The sequence below is a fragment of the Podarcis raffonei genome, chromosome 5 (genome assembly GCF_027172205.1).
Source record: "Podarcis raffonei isolate rPodRaf1 chromosome 5, rPodRaf1.pri, whole genome shotgun sequence".
NCBI classification, from domain to species: Eukaryota; Metazoa; Chordata; class Lepidosauria; order Squamata; family Lacertidae; genus Podarcis; species Podarcis raffonei.
In genome coordinates, this window is record NC_070606.1 from 98,556,059 (window position 1) to 98,572,474 (window position 16,416).

A 16,416-nucleotide genomic window follows, 5' to 3' on the forward strand; every position below is an offset into this window, starting at 1 on the left:
AAGACCCTCCTGCCATCAGGAATGCCAGCTGCTGGCACCCAAAGCCCACCCTGCGCCAGGACTTCACCTGATCCTCAAATTCTTTGGAGGGGTCATGGATGAGAGATGAACTATTGCCAGATGTTATTGATAAGGAAGTGCTGTGCTGCTTTTATTATCTATATTCCAATAGTGGTATGGGTTTTTTAAAAAAATCATTTCAATTCTATTGTAGTTTAATTACTTTTTAGCTGGGCAACCCAGACAGATGGGTGGGGTATAAATTATAAAATTATTATTATTATTATTATTATTATTATTATTATTATTATTACTAATTATTTTATTACCTTTATCTCTAATTGGTGTTTTAGTCTGTGTGAGCAGCCTGTGGGGAAAAGGCACATAGATATATCTATTTATATCTATAAATAGATGATATAATAATAATAATAATAATAATAATAATAATAATAATATGCAGTGGCCCTACTGAAGAAAGTACAGTGGACGCTTTGGTTGCGAATGTGATCCATGCGGGATGCACGTTCGCAACCCGCAGCGGTGCATCTGCGCACATGCAGGTCGCAACTCGGGGCTTCTGCGCATGTGCAAAGTGCAATTTAGTGCTTCTGCGCATGCACGACCGCTGAAACCCAGAAGTAACCCATTCTGGTACTTCTGGGTTTCGGCAGTCTGTAACCTGAAAAAAATGCAACCTGAAGCATCTGTAACCCGAAGTATGACTGTAATGACCTCACAATGGAGAGACTTCCTTCCACACAAACCCCAGCCCAATAGTTATGGGGCATTAGTGGCTGCAGAGTGGGACTTTGGTCTGATCCATGGGGTCTCTCCGAATGTTCTTAGGCTCTTATATTTACCCTCACCGCTGCAAATCCCTCCCATATGCCAAATCCAACGTCTTCCGCTGCCGCTGCCACCCCAACCCTGCAGTGGGGGAGGATTTGGGCAGATAAACAGCAGCAGCCTGTTCTGCCTCGAGTTGGGCGACCCTGAGCCGTGCTCTCGGATTGTAGCTCGACTTCTCCCCCTCCTTTCTCGCATCGTGGGTACCCTCTTCCCATTTTCACAGCTGCCATGAGGGTGGGGAAGAGCCCCTCCTCATTTTTAAGATATCCACCCCCCCTTATTTTTCCAAAGGCAGCTGGCATAAATCGAAGGCCACTCATCTGAACCCTAATAAAAACAACAAGCGCCGCTACTAACCAGGAAATGCCTAGCAACATCGCCCTGTCGCTTGCCTTAAGGTGAGACTCAATAGCTTAATGGTTGAAGTGGGTGTGCGTTTGTGTGTTTGTACGATAGAGTAAGAGGAACAGAGCGTGCCTCCCAGACCGTTTTGCAAGCGGGATTCACGTGTGAGCCAGAAACATCAGGAAGCACTTTCTGACAGTAAGAACTGTTCAGCAGGGGAACAGATTCTCTCGGGAGGTTCTGGGCTCTCCTTCCTGAGAGGATTACAAGCAGAATTTGTTTGGCCACCAGGGATTCCGTAGCTGTGATTCCTGCATGGCAGGGGGTCAGACTAGATGACTCTGGGGTCCCTTTCCAACTCTAAAGTTCTCTGATCCCATGTAAACGCTGCACAAGCAAATCAGGATCAACGCTTGGATCAGAACAAACGCTCAAGAAAGATCAGACATAGTTTCACCTCTGCATCTGTTTGTTGTGTGCAAATCAAGATGAATGCTGAATAAACAGGTCACCTGTGGGTGCTCAGAAGGACAGCTTTGCACTCAGAAGATCTTCCCACCAGCTAACGTCCAAAGCCTCTCAGCCAGCAGGGCTGAAACCTTTCGGAGAGTTTCTGCCAGCTGAGAAGTGGGGCAGGAAATTTTCCAGCACTTTGTTTTCCCGTGGAAAATTTCCCGTTTTGTAAGTTCATCCGTTAATTACGGTGAACGGGTGCCAACTGCAAACAGATATTACGCAAGCTTGGCCGTTTCGTAGCTTTCGGCCTCCTTTACTCAATGCATCCCAAAAATGGGTCTAATTTTCATAGCAAGTTCTCCCAGGAAACATTCCGGGTCAACTTTCCCCAGAAAACTGACAACACAGGCTGCCAGGGGATAGAGAGTTTGGCTAGAGGGAGATATGGGGGGCATATGGCCCTCCCAGCAGACTCCACTGTTGGACTCCAATTCCCACCATCCGCAGCCGGCATGGCCATTGGCCAGGGATGAGGCAAGGAGCAGCGGAGCTTCACCTGAGGGATACCAGGTTCCCTATCATTGGCATAAATGCAGATAAGATTCACTGTTTGTATAAGGCAGGTTCATATTTTGGCAGTGAAATAAAAAATTGAAGGTCTTATATATATAATAAATGTTCACAAATGTACCAAGCAAACACGTACATAAATATATAAACCACATGTCTGAAGCAGCACAGGAAAACAGCCCTGAAACCATTTTGACTCCCAAACTGGCCAAATGATTTCTCTGCAAGGTGAAGGAAAATGGAAAAGCCTCCCCATTGTCTTTTCATTCACAAATCCTGTCTTAAGTGTATGTCTGTGTATGGCAATTGAGAAGCACTGGCCTGTGAGCGCTCAAATTGGAGAACAGCCTTGACCAAAGGTGTCGTCATGGGCTTTGAAGATGTTCAAACTCAGGATGAAAAGGAGAAACGTGCTAAGAGGAAGGCACACTTGGCAAACCCTCACCGGGATCAACTCCCACCCAGAAACCGATGTCCCCACTGTGGAAGGATGTGTGGATCCAGAACTGGCCTCCACAGTCGCTTATGGACTCATTGTTAAAACCGTGTTTATGGAAGACAATCTTACTCAGCTACTCAGTACTCAGTTACTCAGTGATCACCAAAGAAGAAGAACATGTGTATTCCTATAGTGCCCTCTAGTGGCAAGCGGGTAGGGGCGTGGGTGGCACTGTGGGTTAAACCACAGAGCCTAGGGCTTGCCGATCAGAAGGTCAGCAGTTCGAATCCCCATGTCGGGGTGAGCTCCAGTTGCTCGGTCCCAGCTCCTGCCAACCTAGCAGTTCGAAAGCACGTCAAAGTGCAAGTAGATAAATAGGTACCACTCCGGCGGGAAGGTAATCGGTGTTTCCGTGCGCTGCTCTAGTTCGCCAGAAGCGGCTTAGTCATGCTGGCCACATGACCCGGAAGCTGTAAGCCGGCTCCCTCGGCCAGTAAAGCGAGATGAGCGCTGCAACCCCAGAGTCGGCCACGACTGGACCTAATGGTCAGGGGTCCCTTTACTAGTGGCAAGCTGGAGTGAGCAGCGAGTGCAGGACATCCCCCTGGAAACTGTTTTGAATACCAGTTGCTGGAAACTGTAGTAGCGATTTTGTGCTCAAATCCTACTTGGGGGGTTCACTGTGGGGGCATCTGGTTGGCCACTGAGAAAACAGGATGCTGGAGTAATAAGGCCATTGGCCTGATCCAGCTAAAGGGTTTTTCTCCCACCCTCTGTAAGCCTGTCCCTCCCCATCCTCTGTGCCTGCTGCTGTTGAGTCTGAGCAGGGAGAAAGAGTGACTTTTCAAGCCACGCATCTTGGGTTTTATAGGAATTATTCTCTCTCTGCTGATGTGCATAACATGGGGAGATGAAACCTGCTTTTTCGAGGGGCCCCTCTTGCACGCAGCAGCAATGCCCATAAAATGCCCCCTTCTTTGTCCCCACTTCCCCATAGGGTGGGGAGAAAGAAACAGTTTGCTAGCTCCATGCTTGGTGCTTTGGGAAATGACGAGAAACAATGTCCTTGAGCAGCGCAACGTGCAAGGGATTTCGGACAGGTGGGTGGGGCAAATCACCTGTCAATTATGTGACATCATCATGAGGGTGTGTCACTGCCATATGGGTCCTGCCCACCTGTCGCATTCTGCCCATAATGTTGATCCTAATTAGCATCTGACTCGCGAAACCAAAAAGAGGTCTCTCCCCTTTATGTAGGCAATGCTGAGCCACTGAGTACCAGATAAGGCACCTCCTTCATTTGGGGGGGGGTTGGTCTAGATGACCCTTGTGGTCCCTTCCAACTCACAGTTCTATGATTCCTAAGTTCCCAAGAGATGGAGCAACGAGTTGGGGAGGCCAGGTTTCAAATGCCACCCCTGCTGGGCAGAGATCAAATGAGTCTTGAGCAAGCCACACACAAGCCTGCTGAAACTTTCGTTTTCTGCCAGCTTCAGTGACAGGTTTCCTGAAAACAGCTTGCACACTCAGGAAACCACTTGCGCAATTCACCACCTAGTTAGATGCCATGCTCAGAAACATACACAGCAGACTATGTACTTAAAGGTAAAGGTACCCCTGACCATTAGGTCCAGTCGCAGATGACTCTGGGGTTGCGTCGTTCATCTCGCTTTATTGGCCGAGGGAGCCGGTGTACAGCTTCCGGGTCATGTGGCCAGCATGACTAAGCCGCTTCTGGCGAACCAGAGCAGCGCACGGAAATGCCGTTTACCTTCCCGCCGGAGTGGTACCTATTTATCTACTTGCACTTTGATGTGCTTTCGAACTGCTAGGTTGGCAGGAGCTGGGACTGAGCAACGGGAGCTCACCCCATCGCGGGGATTCGAACCGCCAACCTTCCGATCGGCAAGCCCTAGGCTCTGTGCTTTAGAACACAGCGCCACCAACGTCTCCCAGCCTATGTACTTATTCACCAGTTAAAACAAGAAATAAATAAAACCTTAGAGGTCTTAACCATCCTTCATCTGATCCCATCCACAAAAAAGCCATTGAAAGAATTTTTCTACTAAGAAAAACCTAGACGCTACTTAGCAGTTCCAGGTTTGATGGTCTCAACTCAGAGGATGCGCTAAAACCTCGGGAGGGAGGAAATAAGCTCCTGGTTCTCAGTGAGGCAGAAATCCTGTGTCTGAGCTGTGCAACTTCAGAGCAAGTGGTGTGTGTGGTGGAATCCTTCCCCAAAGCACGCCAGGGAGACGTTTAGCCTAGAATCCATCTCCCTGCTAAACAAACAGGCCCTCAATCACCTGAACCTGCTTTAAAAAAATAAATCAAAAGGTATCAGGCCCTGAAGATGCGTTTCCACTGTAACCATGTCTGGACTTTTCTTAAACGCGGCTGGTCTTTATTGTACAACCTGGAAAGTCAACGCTGATCAGTCCTAGGCTAGATAGCCTAAGTTTGCAATCCTATGTGCAGCTACTTAGAAGCCCATGAATCTCAGCAAGGCTTACTTCTGAGTAAACCCACCTACGATTGTTTACCTACCTGAGGCTGTGTTATTTGGGTCATCTTCTGCCTCCCTATCCCAGCGTTTCCTTTCTCTCCAGAAGGCTCTGGAAGAGAAGAGTCAGTCCTTTGCTTCTCCACCTTCCCTTACGGCTTGCTTCTTCTCCCTCAAGAAAGGATCGACCTGGAGCAGGAGATCTACTGAGAGGGGGCCATCTAAGCACCCAGCTGCTTCAGACGGTTAGGGTCTCCCTCAGGCAGAGGATCCCAGGATCCCAGTTATCGCAGGGTGGTCCATGGAGGTGAGTCACACCCAAACTGCAAGAGGATGGAGAAGACAGGTGTCAGTCACCAGAGATTTCCTGTCTGGAGCTGCAAGTGTTTGAGACAGAACAAGAAGTGGCTTCAGCAAAATATGGGGTTTCGTATTTAATATAATTAGAGAATCGGAGGCCTGACTCTCTGCCATGCTCTGTGACACTTTAAAGCTTCGAGTCCTCAGTTTTCTCCTTCCCCAATAATTCTTCCCCAGTCTTGGTTTCTGTTTTCTACACAGATAAGTTGTCCCCTGTTTCCCCCTTCCATGACAAATGGCCATCTCTCAGGGATGCTTTCGTGGAAGGTGTTTAAAAGATACTTGCAAAACCATATCGAAAAATCAGAACTCCTATTAGAATAAACAAGTTCCGTTTCAAATACTGAAATACTAAATAAGATGGATAACAATGTGTAATAGAAAAAGAAGTATGAAATTAGGTTAAAGGCGTGTGAAAGAAAGTAATAGAAGTGGAAAGAAATTAGAATCATAGAATCATAGAGTTGGAAGAGACCACAAGGGCCATCGAGTCCAACCCCCTGCCAAGCAGGAAACACCATCAGAGCACTCCTGACATATGGTTGTCAAGCCTCTGCTTAAAGACCTCCAAAGAAGGAGACTCCACCACACTCCTTGGCAGCAAATTCCACTGTCGAACAGCTCTTACTGTCAGGAAGTTCTTCCTAATGTTTAGGTGGAATCTTCTTTCCTGCAGTTTGGATCCATTGCTCAATTGCAATTGAGTAGATTGGGAGTCTAACACAAAGGTGGGGTGAGGGGTGGTGGATGGTGATGGGAAAGGGAATTATCTGTGGGATTGAGTGTGGGTGTGTTTGAACACTTTTAAGGATTGCAGGAAATGTATGTTTTGCATGCTTGTATATTTGTAATAAATGTGTATTAATGCTGAATTATTTTAACAATAAAAACTATTTTTTTTTTAAAAAAAGGAATGCTTTCGTTGTGATTCCTGCAACTGAAGCTAAGCAGGGTCTGGTGTGGTTTCAAATTGGGCGGGGGACCTGCATGTTGAGATTCCTGCATTGCAGGGGGTTGGGCTAGATGACCGTCGGGGTCCCTTCCAACACCACAATTCTGAGATTCTAGGATATGTGCCCACTCAGCCACTCTGGTCTGTGGAAATCTGCACTGCTACAAGGGCCATGTCATACCCATTTGCCCGCTGAAAACCATTTCACTGCATTGCAAGGTCCCAAATGCTGCAAGCGTTTCCTCGTGGGGGAGCTGCTCAATCATTTGGTTGGCCTGATCCTAGTTACACAGATGCCCAGCCGCAGCCTAGCGACTGTCTTCCCCAGCCAACTCTCAGGCAAGGTCAGGATCCGGCCCTTCTCCCTGCACTTGGCTACAGCTAAAGGGAAAAGCCAGCGCTTCCTTGGCGTGTGAAGAACAACAGAGTTATTGTTGCTAATGGGGGACACTGCAGTGTGATTTCTCGTGAGTAGAGCAGCCCAGATCTGTAGGAGGGCAGATTTTCCATGCCCTGTCGCTCCACCCCCTTCCTCCTCTGGCCAGCCTGCCAGTCGCTCTGCTTGGGAACATTTCGGGAGGGCTGAGCACAGAAAAACACTCCGCGCCGAACAACACCCCGTAAAAACAGCTATTCCCAGGGCGATACGATACGATAATCTTTATTGTCATTGTCCCATACAGAACAACGGAATTGAAGAAATCTACATAAGACATTCAAAAACCAACAAGCCTGCTATCCTAGCTATCCCCACCTGGTTAGCCCCCTAAAAACTCTGATACCCCATTTTTAAATACAATATACTCCCATAGAGACTCCTTATACTGCGTTTAAAACCAAAATCGCATTTGGATAGAAACTGTCTCTCAGGTGGCTAGTCCTAGTCTTTATAACCCTGTGGGACGCGGGTGGCACTGTGGGTTCAACCACAGAGCCTCTTGGCCTTGCCAATCCGAAAGTCGGCTGTTCGAATCCCCACGACGGGGTGAGCTCCTGTTGCTCGGTCCCTGCTATTGCAAACCTAGCAGTTCGAAAGCACATCAAGGTGCAAGTAGATAAATAGGTACCGCTCTGGCAGGAAGGTAAACGGCGTTTCCGTGCGCTGCTCTGGTTCACCAGAAGTGGCTTAGTCCTGCTGGCCACATGACCCGGAAGCTATACGCCGGCTCCCTCGGCCAGTAAAGCGAGATGAGCGCCGCAACCCCAGAGTCGGCCGCAACTGGACCTAATGGTCGGGGGTCCCTTTATCTTTACCTTCTTCCAGAAGGCAGAAGCTGAAAGAGATCATTTCCGGGGTGCGCACTATCCTGCACTATCTCTGCAGCTTTCTTATGGCACCTGGAAGCATAGATTTGATCCAAGGTGGGAAGAGCGCGCCCAATTGCCCCCTTCACCTCTTCTCCCTCGCCTTGCCTTCGCCAACCCCGGATACAGAAAACTTTTTCTCCCTCTCTCCTAACTCTGCAACTCAGGGACATGTCATGAAGCTGGATGCTGGAAGATTTGGGACACGTGAAAGCAAGGACTTCTTCATGCAGAACACTGTTAAACTATGGAACTCCCTGCCACAGGAGGCCACCAACCTAGATGGCTTTAAAAGAGGATTAGACAAATTCACAGAGGAGGAGGAGAGGGCTATCAAAGGCTGTTAGTCGTGGTGGCTCTGCTCTGGTCCACAGTTGGAGGCAGAAATGGTTCTGAATGCTGGTTTCTGGAAACCACAGAAGGGGAGAGTTGCTCTTGTGATTTATTATTTCTTCTTCTTTTTCTTTTTTATTGGTTTTCACATATTACATTACAATACAGATGTACCAAAGCCAACACCTTTTCTTCCCCATCCCCCCATACATTTACATTTACCGTATTTTTCGCTCCATAAGACACACTTTTTTCCTCCTAAAAAGTAAGGGGAAATGTCTGTGCGTCTTATGGAGTGAATGCGTGGTCCCTGGAGCCGAATTGCCCAGGGGCAAAAAGCAGGTGGTGCTTTTTTTATTAGAAAGAGGGAAGGGGGTGTTGAAATGAAGCCGCTGAGCAGCTGATCGGCAAGCGATCGGGAGGGAGATAAGGGACTCTAGCGATAAGGGAGACTGCCTGGGAGGGGGGAGGTAAAGACAGCGAACTTGCAAGGAGAGGAGACAGGAAGACTAAATCAACGAGGAGAGAAATTAGAAGAAAAGGAGGGGCAAAAAACTGCTCCAGCTAAGGAAAAGGCACTAAGGCAAACAAGAGGGAAGGGAGTGTTGAAACAAAGCCGCTGAGCAGCTGATTGGCAAGCAATCAGGGAGGGAGATAAGGGACTCTAGCGATAAAGGAGGCTGCCTGGGAGCGGGGAGGTAAAAGCCCATGGATCCTCAGGATTTTTGCATTGGGTCACCCCAAATTCTCCATCAGACCACATAGCATGTCCATGGCTACAGCCTGCACCAAAAAAATCACGCACCCACTGTTTCATGGGGGTGCAATCGTGCTAAAACGTGGTTACAAAGCACGGATACACATGTATCCTCAGGATTTTAGCATTAGGCTACCCCAAACTCACCGTCAAACCACATGTCTGTGGCCACAGCATGAACCACAAAAATCATACATCCACTGTTTCGTTCAGAATATTTTTTTTCTTGTTTTCCTCCTCTAAAAACAAGGTGCGTCTTATGGTCAGGTGCATCTTATGGAGCGAAAAATACGGTACATTTCCTCAATCCATCATATTATTCTTTCCTCCTTCCTCCCTCTTCCCTCCGCCCCCACTCGATTTCCTCCACATTATACAATTTACAATAATCTTTGCATCCTACCATCTTCTCAAATCATCTATATATTCTTATTATCTTTCCTTACTCTTTTTTCTTCCATCCAGTACTTCACATTTTAATCTAGGCATATTAGCGTATCTTATGGCAATATTTTGCCATATATTCATCAAAACATTTCCACTCCTTTTTAAATTTTCGATTCGACTGATTTCTTATTATAGCGGTTAATTTTGCCAAAATTAAATATTCATTTAGTTTACAAATCCATTCCTCCTTTGTGGGTGTAGTTTGTGACTTCCACCTAGCAGCAATCACTATTCTAGCAGCTGTACGGGCATATAGAAAAGTTCTTTCTTTCCCCCGTGGTATCTCTTCATCTATCAATCTAAGGAGATATGTCTTTGGTTTCTTTGTTATTGATATTTTCAACATCTACTTTAGTTCTTCATGTACTACTATCCAAAATTTCTTAATTTCCTCACACCTCCACCGCATATGTATTGTTGTTCCTATTTATCCACCACATCTCCAACAGAGGTTGGATTTAAATTTATATATCTTTGCCAAGTTAACTGGCGATAAGTACCACCTATAGAACATCTTTACAAAATTTTCTTTAATTGTATATGAGGCAGTAAATCGTATATCCTCTCGCCAGAGTTTTGGGGAGAGTTGCTCTTGTGCTTGGGTCCTGCTTGTGAGTTTTCTATTACAGTGGTACCTCAGGTTACATACGCTTCAGGTTACAGACTCCGCTAACCCAGAAATAGTACCTCAGGTTAAGAACTTTGCTTCAGGATGAGAACAGAAATTGTGCGGCGGCAGCAGGAGGAGACCCCATTAGCTAAAGTGGTGCTTCAGGTTAAGAACAGTTTCAGGTTAAGAACGGGCCTCCAGAACGAATTAAGTTCTTAACCCGAGGTACCACTGTGGTAGTAGTAGTAGTATACCGCCTATACCCGCAGGTCTCAGGGCGGTTCACAAGATAAAATCACAATATAAAAACATAAAATACAAAAATTAAAATAAAAACAAGAACAACCCAATCATTCCCCCAACCTGAAAGCATTTTAAATGGGCTTCTACTCGGCCACTGGCCTGATCCAGTTCTTCATTGTAGGTTCAGCATTGCAGGCAGAAATCCAGGTGGGCAGTGTGGCCCAGTGGTTGGAGTGTCAGACTAGAACCTGGAAGATCAGGGTTCAAATCCCCACTCAGCCATGAAGCTCACTGGGCAACCAGTCACGGCTTCTCAGTCTGGCCTACCTTACAGGGTGGTTGTGAGAATAAAACAGGCTGGAGGAGAACCTTGCAGGCCGTCTTGAGTTCCTTGGAGGAACAAGGTGGGATTAAATAAGAGAGGCTTCTGCTGGATTTCTGAGGGCAGGAGAAAAGCGAGTGAATGCTAACTCATAGGAACATAGGAAGCTGCCTAATACCGAGTCAGATCATTGGCCCATCAGTACTCTCTACACTGGCTGGCAGCAGCTGTCTGGGATTTCAAACAAAAGTCTCTCCCAGCTCTACCAGGGAGTGAACCCAGCGTTAGAAACTCATATATATAATCCAATTGCCAAAAAGCACCTTAAACCTATGTTACAGTTGCCCCAATGGAATGTCTAGGCACCTTTTTTTGTCAATGAAGATGATGATGATGATTATTATTATCCATCTCATTTCTATACCGTTTTATATTTGAAGGGGGAAAATCCAAAGCAGTTTAGCACCCATTAAAACATCAAATAAAACAATCCTTCAAGGGAAATATTCCAGATCCTTCTCTTTTTGCTTTCCCCAGTTGCCAACCCAGTATCCAGAGATTTCCATGCGGCCGCAACTGGACCTGTGCCAGTCGCAAAATGCACCTGGCTGATTTCTAACTCTGATTTGAAACTGGGACCTTCTGCCAGTGAGCCACGATCCATCGCCAAATCCCCTTCCCCCAGCCAATGTACCAGATCCCCATGGGTGACCTTAAGCCCCCATCGCTGCCTCCTGCAACTTTGGTTATCAGCAGAGAGTGGGAGAGAGCAATTAACGGAACAGAACAGAACAACCAAATGCCGTTATCGTCAGGGCCTTCCTCCCTCGCTGATAGTTTCTTTTCGAAACATCTGGGCCAGGCGGGGGCCCTGCCCAAAGCCTGGACAGAATGGGCTCCGCAGAAGATAAGGCTCAGATGCCAGCTTTCCGGCGGGGGCTCAGCCTTCCCAGGCCTGGGGATGCCCTCTAGATGTTGGGGTCAGGGACAACAGCAGCCATGGTGCAGGAGCATGGGGAGGGCACCAGGTTGGGGAAGGCTAACTCAGGCTCTTCAGAAGAGTGCCATCAAGAATTCTTTGCTGTGCCCCTTTCCACAGCTGAACAATGAGTGGCTCACAACATCATAGGGAATAAAATGCAACACAGCTCAGGATCTCAATACTGTGCCTTAAGGACTGCCCCTCCCCATACGAACCGACTCAGACCCTGCGCTTGTTATCTGGGGCCCTTCTCAATGACCCCAGAGGGTTTCAGAGAACGGGGCCTTTTCAGTGGTGGCTCCCTGACTGTGGAATGCTCTCCCCAGAGAAGCTCGTCTGGTGCCATCATTACATGACTTTAGGCACCAAGCAAAAACATTCCTCTTTACCCAGGCCTTTGGCTACTGAATAATCTATGGCTGTTAAAGCTGGGGGGGGAGAGCTGTTATTATGATTCTTTTATTATTCTGTCCGCTACTATGCTTTTTATTACATTTTTATTATCCATGCTCTGTAATACAGTGGTACCTCGGTTAAGAACTTAATTCGTTCCGAGGGTCCGTTCTTAACCTGAAACTGTTCTTAACCTGAAGCACCACTTTAGCTAATGGGGTTTCCTGCTGCCGCCGCACCACAATTTCTGTTCTCATCCTGAAGCAAAGTTCTTAACCTGAGGTACTATTTCTGGGTTAGCGGAGTCTGTAACCTGAAGCATCTGTAACCTGAAGCGTCTGTAACCCGAGGTACCACTGTAGGTTCGTAATGTTGTACAGTGCCCTGGGATCTTTGGATAAAGGGCGGTATATAAATTGAATAAATAATAACATTAATTTCAAGATAATGTGTTAGGAGTCACAAAACAGAGCGCAGCTCAAACACCTGTCCCAATATCATCTGCACCAGCCTTCCCAACCTGGTGCCCCCCAAGATGTTGTTCAGCTGCAGCTCCCATCGCCCTTCACCATTGGCAAGCCTGGCTGATGCCCATCTACATCTGGAGGGCAACATCTGGTTGGTCTCCTCCAACGAACCAGAGCCGTTGGAAAAGAGCCGTTCCATTCCTGCTGCCCTGACCTCCTTCGGCAGGAAGGGCAGGGTACAAATTCTATATTATTATTATTATTATTATTATTATTATTATTATTATTGTCATTCCTAGCCCTATTCAGTGGGCCAATGGCCTGATCCAAAAGGCACTTCTTACATTCTTGCAAGGCCTTCGGGAATTATGCCAAGAGCAGCAAATGACACCTTTTGCACAGATCACAATCTTTTGTCAAACGCCAATGGGCAAGTTCTGGTTTCGCAGGGCTTAGTTGTGATCCTCTGTTCTGACAGCTCCTCCTGCATTGCACTTCTCATAGGCAGAACGGCACCCAAAAAACCCTCCCACTTTGTGCCATTTCTGGACCCCCAAAATGAGAAGCTCCCCTGCCAGCAATCTGCCTGTCTCTTTGGAGGCTCACCAAAGTCGCTCAGCACTTTCTCAGCACAGCCGCCTCCGACCCCCCAGCCTGGATGTGGCCCAGAGCACGGAAGGGGAAACAAAGGGAGGAAAAGAAAAGAGAATGGAGAGGAAATGCTTTGGGGCACCATCTGCACAACATCTGGAGACCCAGGAGAACAGAAGGGCTCTGATCAACAGGAACCATGTGTCCCCCGCCCCACACAACATGTTCCAGTGGCGCCACGTTGGGTGGGATGTGGGCTTGTGCGTAGGCCAAAGCACATTGCTGTGGGGGGAAGAAAAGCAGGCTTAGAATCATAGTTGTAGGCTGGGAAGGGACCCCCAAAGGTCATCCAGCCCAACCCCCCAACCCCCGCAATGCAAGAAATCTCAGCTCATGGCAGGTGGCCATCCAAGCTCGCTTAAAAACCTCCGAGGAAGGAGAGCCGCTTCCAGGCTTCTCACTGTGGGATGTGAAACACAAGAGCAGTGAAGTACAACATTCCTAGAGTGAACATGTTTACACATGGGGAGGAATGTCCAGCCAGCAGGTAAACTTCCTGTTTCTTTCTGGGCTGAGACAGACTTCCTCTGCATGTGACTAGAGGTGGGCATGGCCTCACCTGTGCAGGTAACGACAAAAGCACAGGGCAGGGCAGCCATCTCTCTCTCTTTGACTACATGCATCGAAGAAGCAACATCTGCTTAGCCAAAGATGTTCTCTTGGCCTCCAGCCAAAGGGACTGTCTCTTTATGAGATAGTTTCCAGGTGTATGTTACTTTTCTAAGCTAAGTCTGCCTTCTGGGATCCGATTGTGAACAGAATGATGTGTGAGTAAACCTTTTCATACTTTTATAGAAGACTATTACATGCCTTATCTTTTATGAGGGAATAAGGGGGAAATACCAGAACAGTTATTATAGAGGCTTTAGCGAGCCTGAGCAAATGCATCCGCTGCGAGTTTAAAAAGGGGAATGTTACTCTGCTAAATTGTGAACTTGTTTACACAAGTTGGAAAGGCTATAATCAGACAATATATCCTCTCATGCATCCCTGAACATTCCCACACTCACTCTTTCACGGGTGGGATTCCAGCACAAACCAGCAAACCTTTCTGGAAACCAAGCCATGCAACAAAGGCCGCCCTCCCCTCCGCCATGATATTTTTGCGGGGAGGCTGGTAAAATTCAGGCTAGGCAATGTTTCTGTTATGAGGATTTGTAGCTGGGTGACCATCCGAAAGCGTGCTCAGCAAGGGGTCTTCATCACCCTGGGGAGAAAGTGACAAGTGGGGTGCTGCAGGGTGTTGTTCGACATGGTTATATAACTGAAGGAACTCAGGGGAAGCCCATCAGATTTGCAGCCTGGAAAAGAGGAGACTGAGAGGAGATACGATAGACATATCTTGAGGGCTGTCACATGGAGGAGGGAGGAAGCTTGTTTTCTCCTGCTCTGGAGGGTAGGACTCGAACCAATGGCTTCAAGTTGCAAGAAAGGAGATACAGTCTAAACATCAGGAAGAACTTTCTGACAAAATAAAAAAAATCCTTCCAATAGCACCTTAAAGGTAAAGGGACCCCTGACCATTAGGTCCAGTCGCAGATGACTCTGGGGTTGCAGCGCTTATCTCGCTTTAATGGCCGAGGAAGCCAGCGTACAGCTTCCGTGTCATGTGGCCAGCATGACTAAGCCGCTTCTGGTGAACCAGAGCAGCGCACGGAAACACCGTTTACCTTCCCACCGGAGTGGTACCTATTTATCTACTTGCACTTTGATGTGCTTTCGAACTGCTAGGTTGGCAGGAGCTGGGACCGAGCAACGGGAGCTCACCCCGTCGCGGGGATTCGAACCACCAACCTTCTGATCGGCAAGACCTAGGCTCTGTGGTTTAACCCACAGCGCCACCCACATGGGTCACCTTAGAGACCATCTAAGTTTGTTATTGGTATGAGCTTTCGTGGGCATGCACTACTTCAGAACTTTCTGCGCGTAAGAGCTGCTCGGCAGTGGAACAGAGAGGGGGCGGCCTGTCCTTCCTCAGGGTTTTTTAAGCAGAGGTTGGGTGGCAGTCTGCCAGGGATTCTTCAGCTGTGATTCCTGCATTACAGGGGGTTGGTCTAGATGTCCCTTGGGGTCCCTCCCAACTCTGGAGTTCTCTGAATCTATTCCCCAAGCCACAGGTCCTAATCCTCCCTCTGCCCTTTCCGCCAAGGGCACAAGGCAGCTCAAGAGGCCAGGCAGCTGGGTCAACCTGGGAGCTAAATGCAGGAATTTAATCCATCCCGCAACTGAACGCTCAGGAAGGCAGCGTGACTGCCAAGCCATTTACAAGGGCACAGCGGCTCTGAAGAGCTCACGCCAGCTCCCACCTTCGCTCACGGCAAGAGCCATCACGGAACTGACCTCCCCACAGGCAGGACCCTGACAGGCTACATTGGAAGTCACAAGAGCAGGGTGACTGGGACACCCCAAATCTAAGACTCTTAAAGAAAACCAAAATAAAATCTGTACCAGGGACAACAAAATTCTCGACTCCTAGCGAAGCAGCCACCTGCTCTTGTTGTTATTTTAATTGCACAAAACAATGAGGACTAACCACTTGACTTTTCTCCCTTTTTAATTTCAACCTGAAGCTTATGCCAAAGTCCAAAATCCACAGGAACAAGAGGCCTACTGCCCTTTATCGATTGCCAGTTGACAGGGGTTTTGTGCAAATACAGTTCAGGCAACTCTCTCTCCCTCTCGAAAAAATAAAAGAGAGACAAAGACTGGGGTGGTTTAGTTGAGATTCCTGCATTTCAGGGGGTTGGACTAGATGACCCTTGGGGTCCCTTCCAACTCTACAATTCTATGAAATCTTGAGATCGCCTCCAAATTGCAAGAGTTGAAACGGGCCTCTCGATTCCAATTTGCCCAGTCAAACACAGGACAAGGCAGCCCACCATTGCTTCTTCAAACGCCATCCCTGTTCACGCGTGAAGTAGGGAGAGAAGTCTCTGGTTTTTATACTGGAAAGGGAGCCTGGGGAGAAGGAGGCAAACTGCCCTGGCTGGGGAGGAGAACAGGGAAAGCAGGTGGAGAGCAATCACGCCTAGTTTGGTCCTGTGGTTTGGCTCGCTTGCTTGAGTGCTCCGGAGCTATCAGTACCCAGGAATCCTCCTTCGCTACAGAGCCACACGCTGTTCAGGGGGAAATATGCAAGCATTTCACAGAATCGTAGAATTGCAGATTTGGAAGACACCCAAATGGTTATCCAGTCCAATGCAACGGGGGAATCACAGCATTTTATGCCACACAGGCAGGGTACTTGGGACTGGCGCATCCCAAATCTAAGATCCATAAAGAAAAGGAAACCTGTACCAGAGACAGCCAAATTCTCTTAGCAAAGCAGCCACATGTTGCCGATGTTAAACTGTGTATAATGAGGACCAACAACCTTTTTCTCATTCCAGTTTCAAACGGAAGCTCATGCCAAAAGCCAAATTCTGCAGG

At 47.8% G+C, this 16,416-nt stretch overlaps 1 protein-coding gene across 2 annotated transcripts in view; it reads right to left on the bottom strand.

Annotated features, from left to right (window-relative positions):
- Window positions 1–16,416, bottom strand: part of TNK2 (tyrosine kinase non receptor 2) — a 99,061-nt gene that overhangs the window by 80,924 nt on the left and 1,721 nt on the right. For both annotated transcript variants that reach the window (XM_053387326.1, XM_053387325.1), the window contains exon 2: window positions 5,210–5,488. In XM_053387326.1, the coding sequence (XP_053243301.1) occupies window positions 5,210–5,233 (24 nt within the window). In that variant the 5' untranslated portion in view covers window positions 5,234–5,488. The remainder of the gene's footprint in view (window positions 1–5,209; window positions 5,489–16,416) is intronic.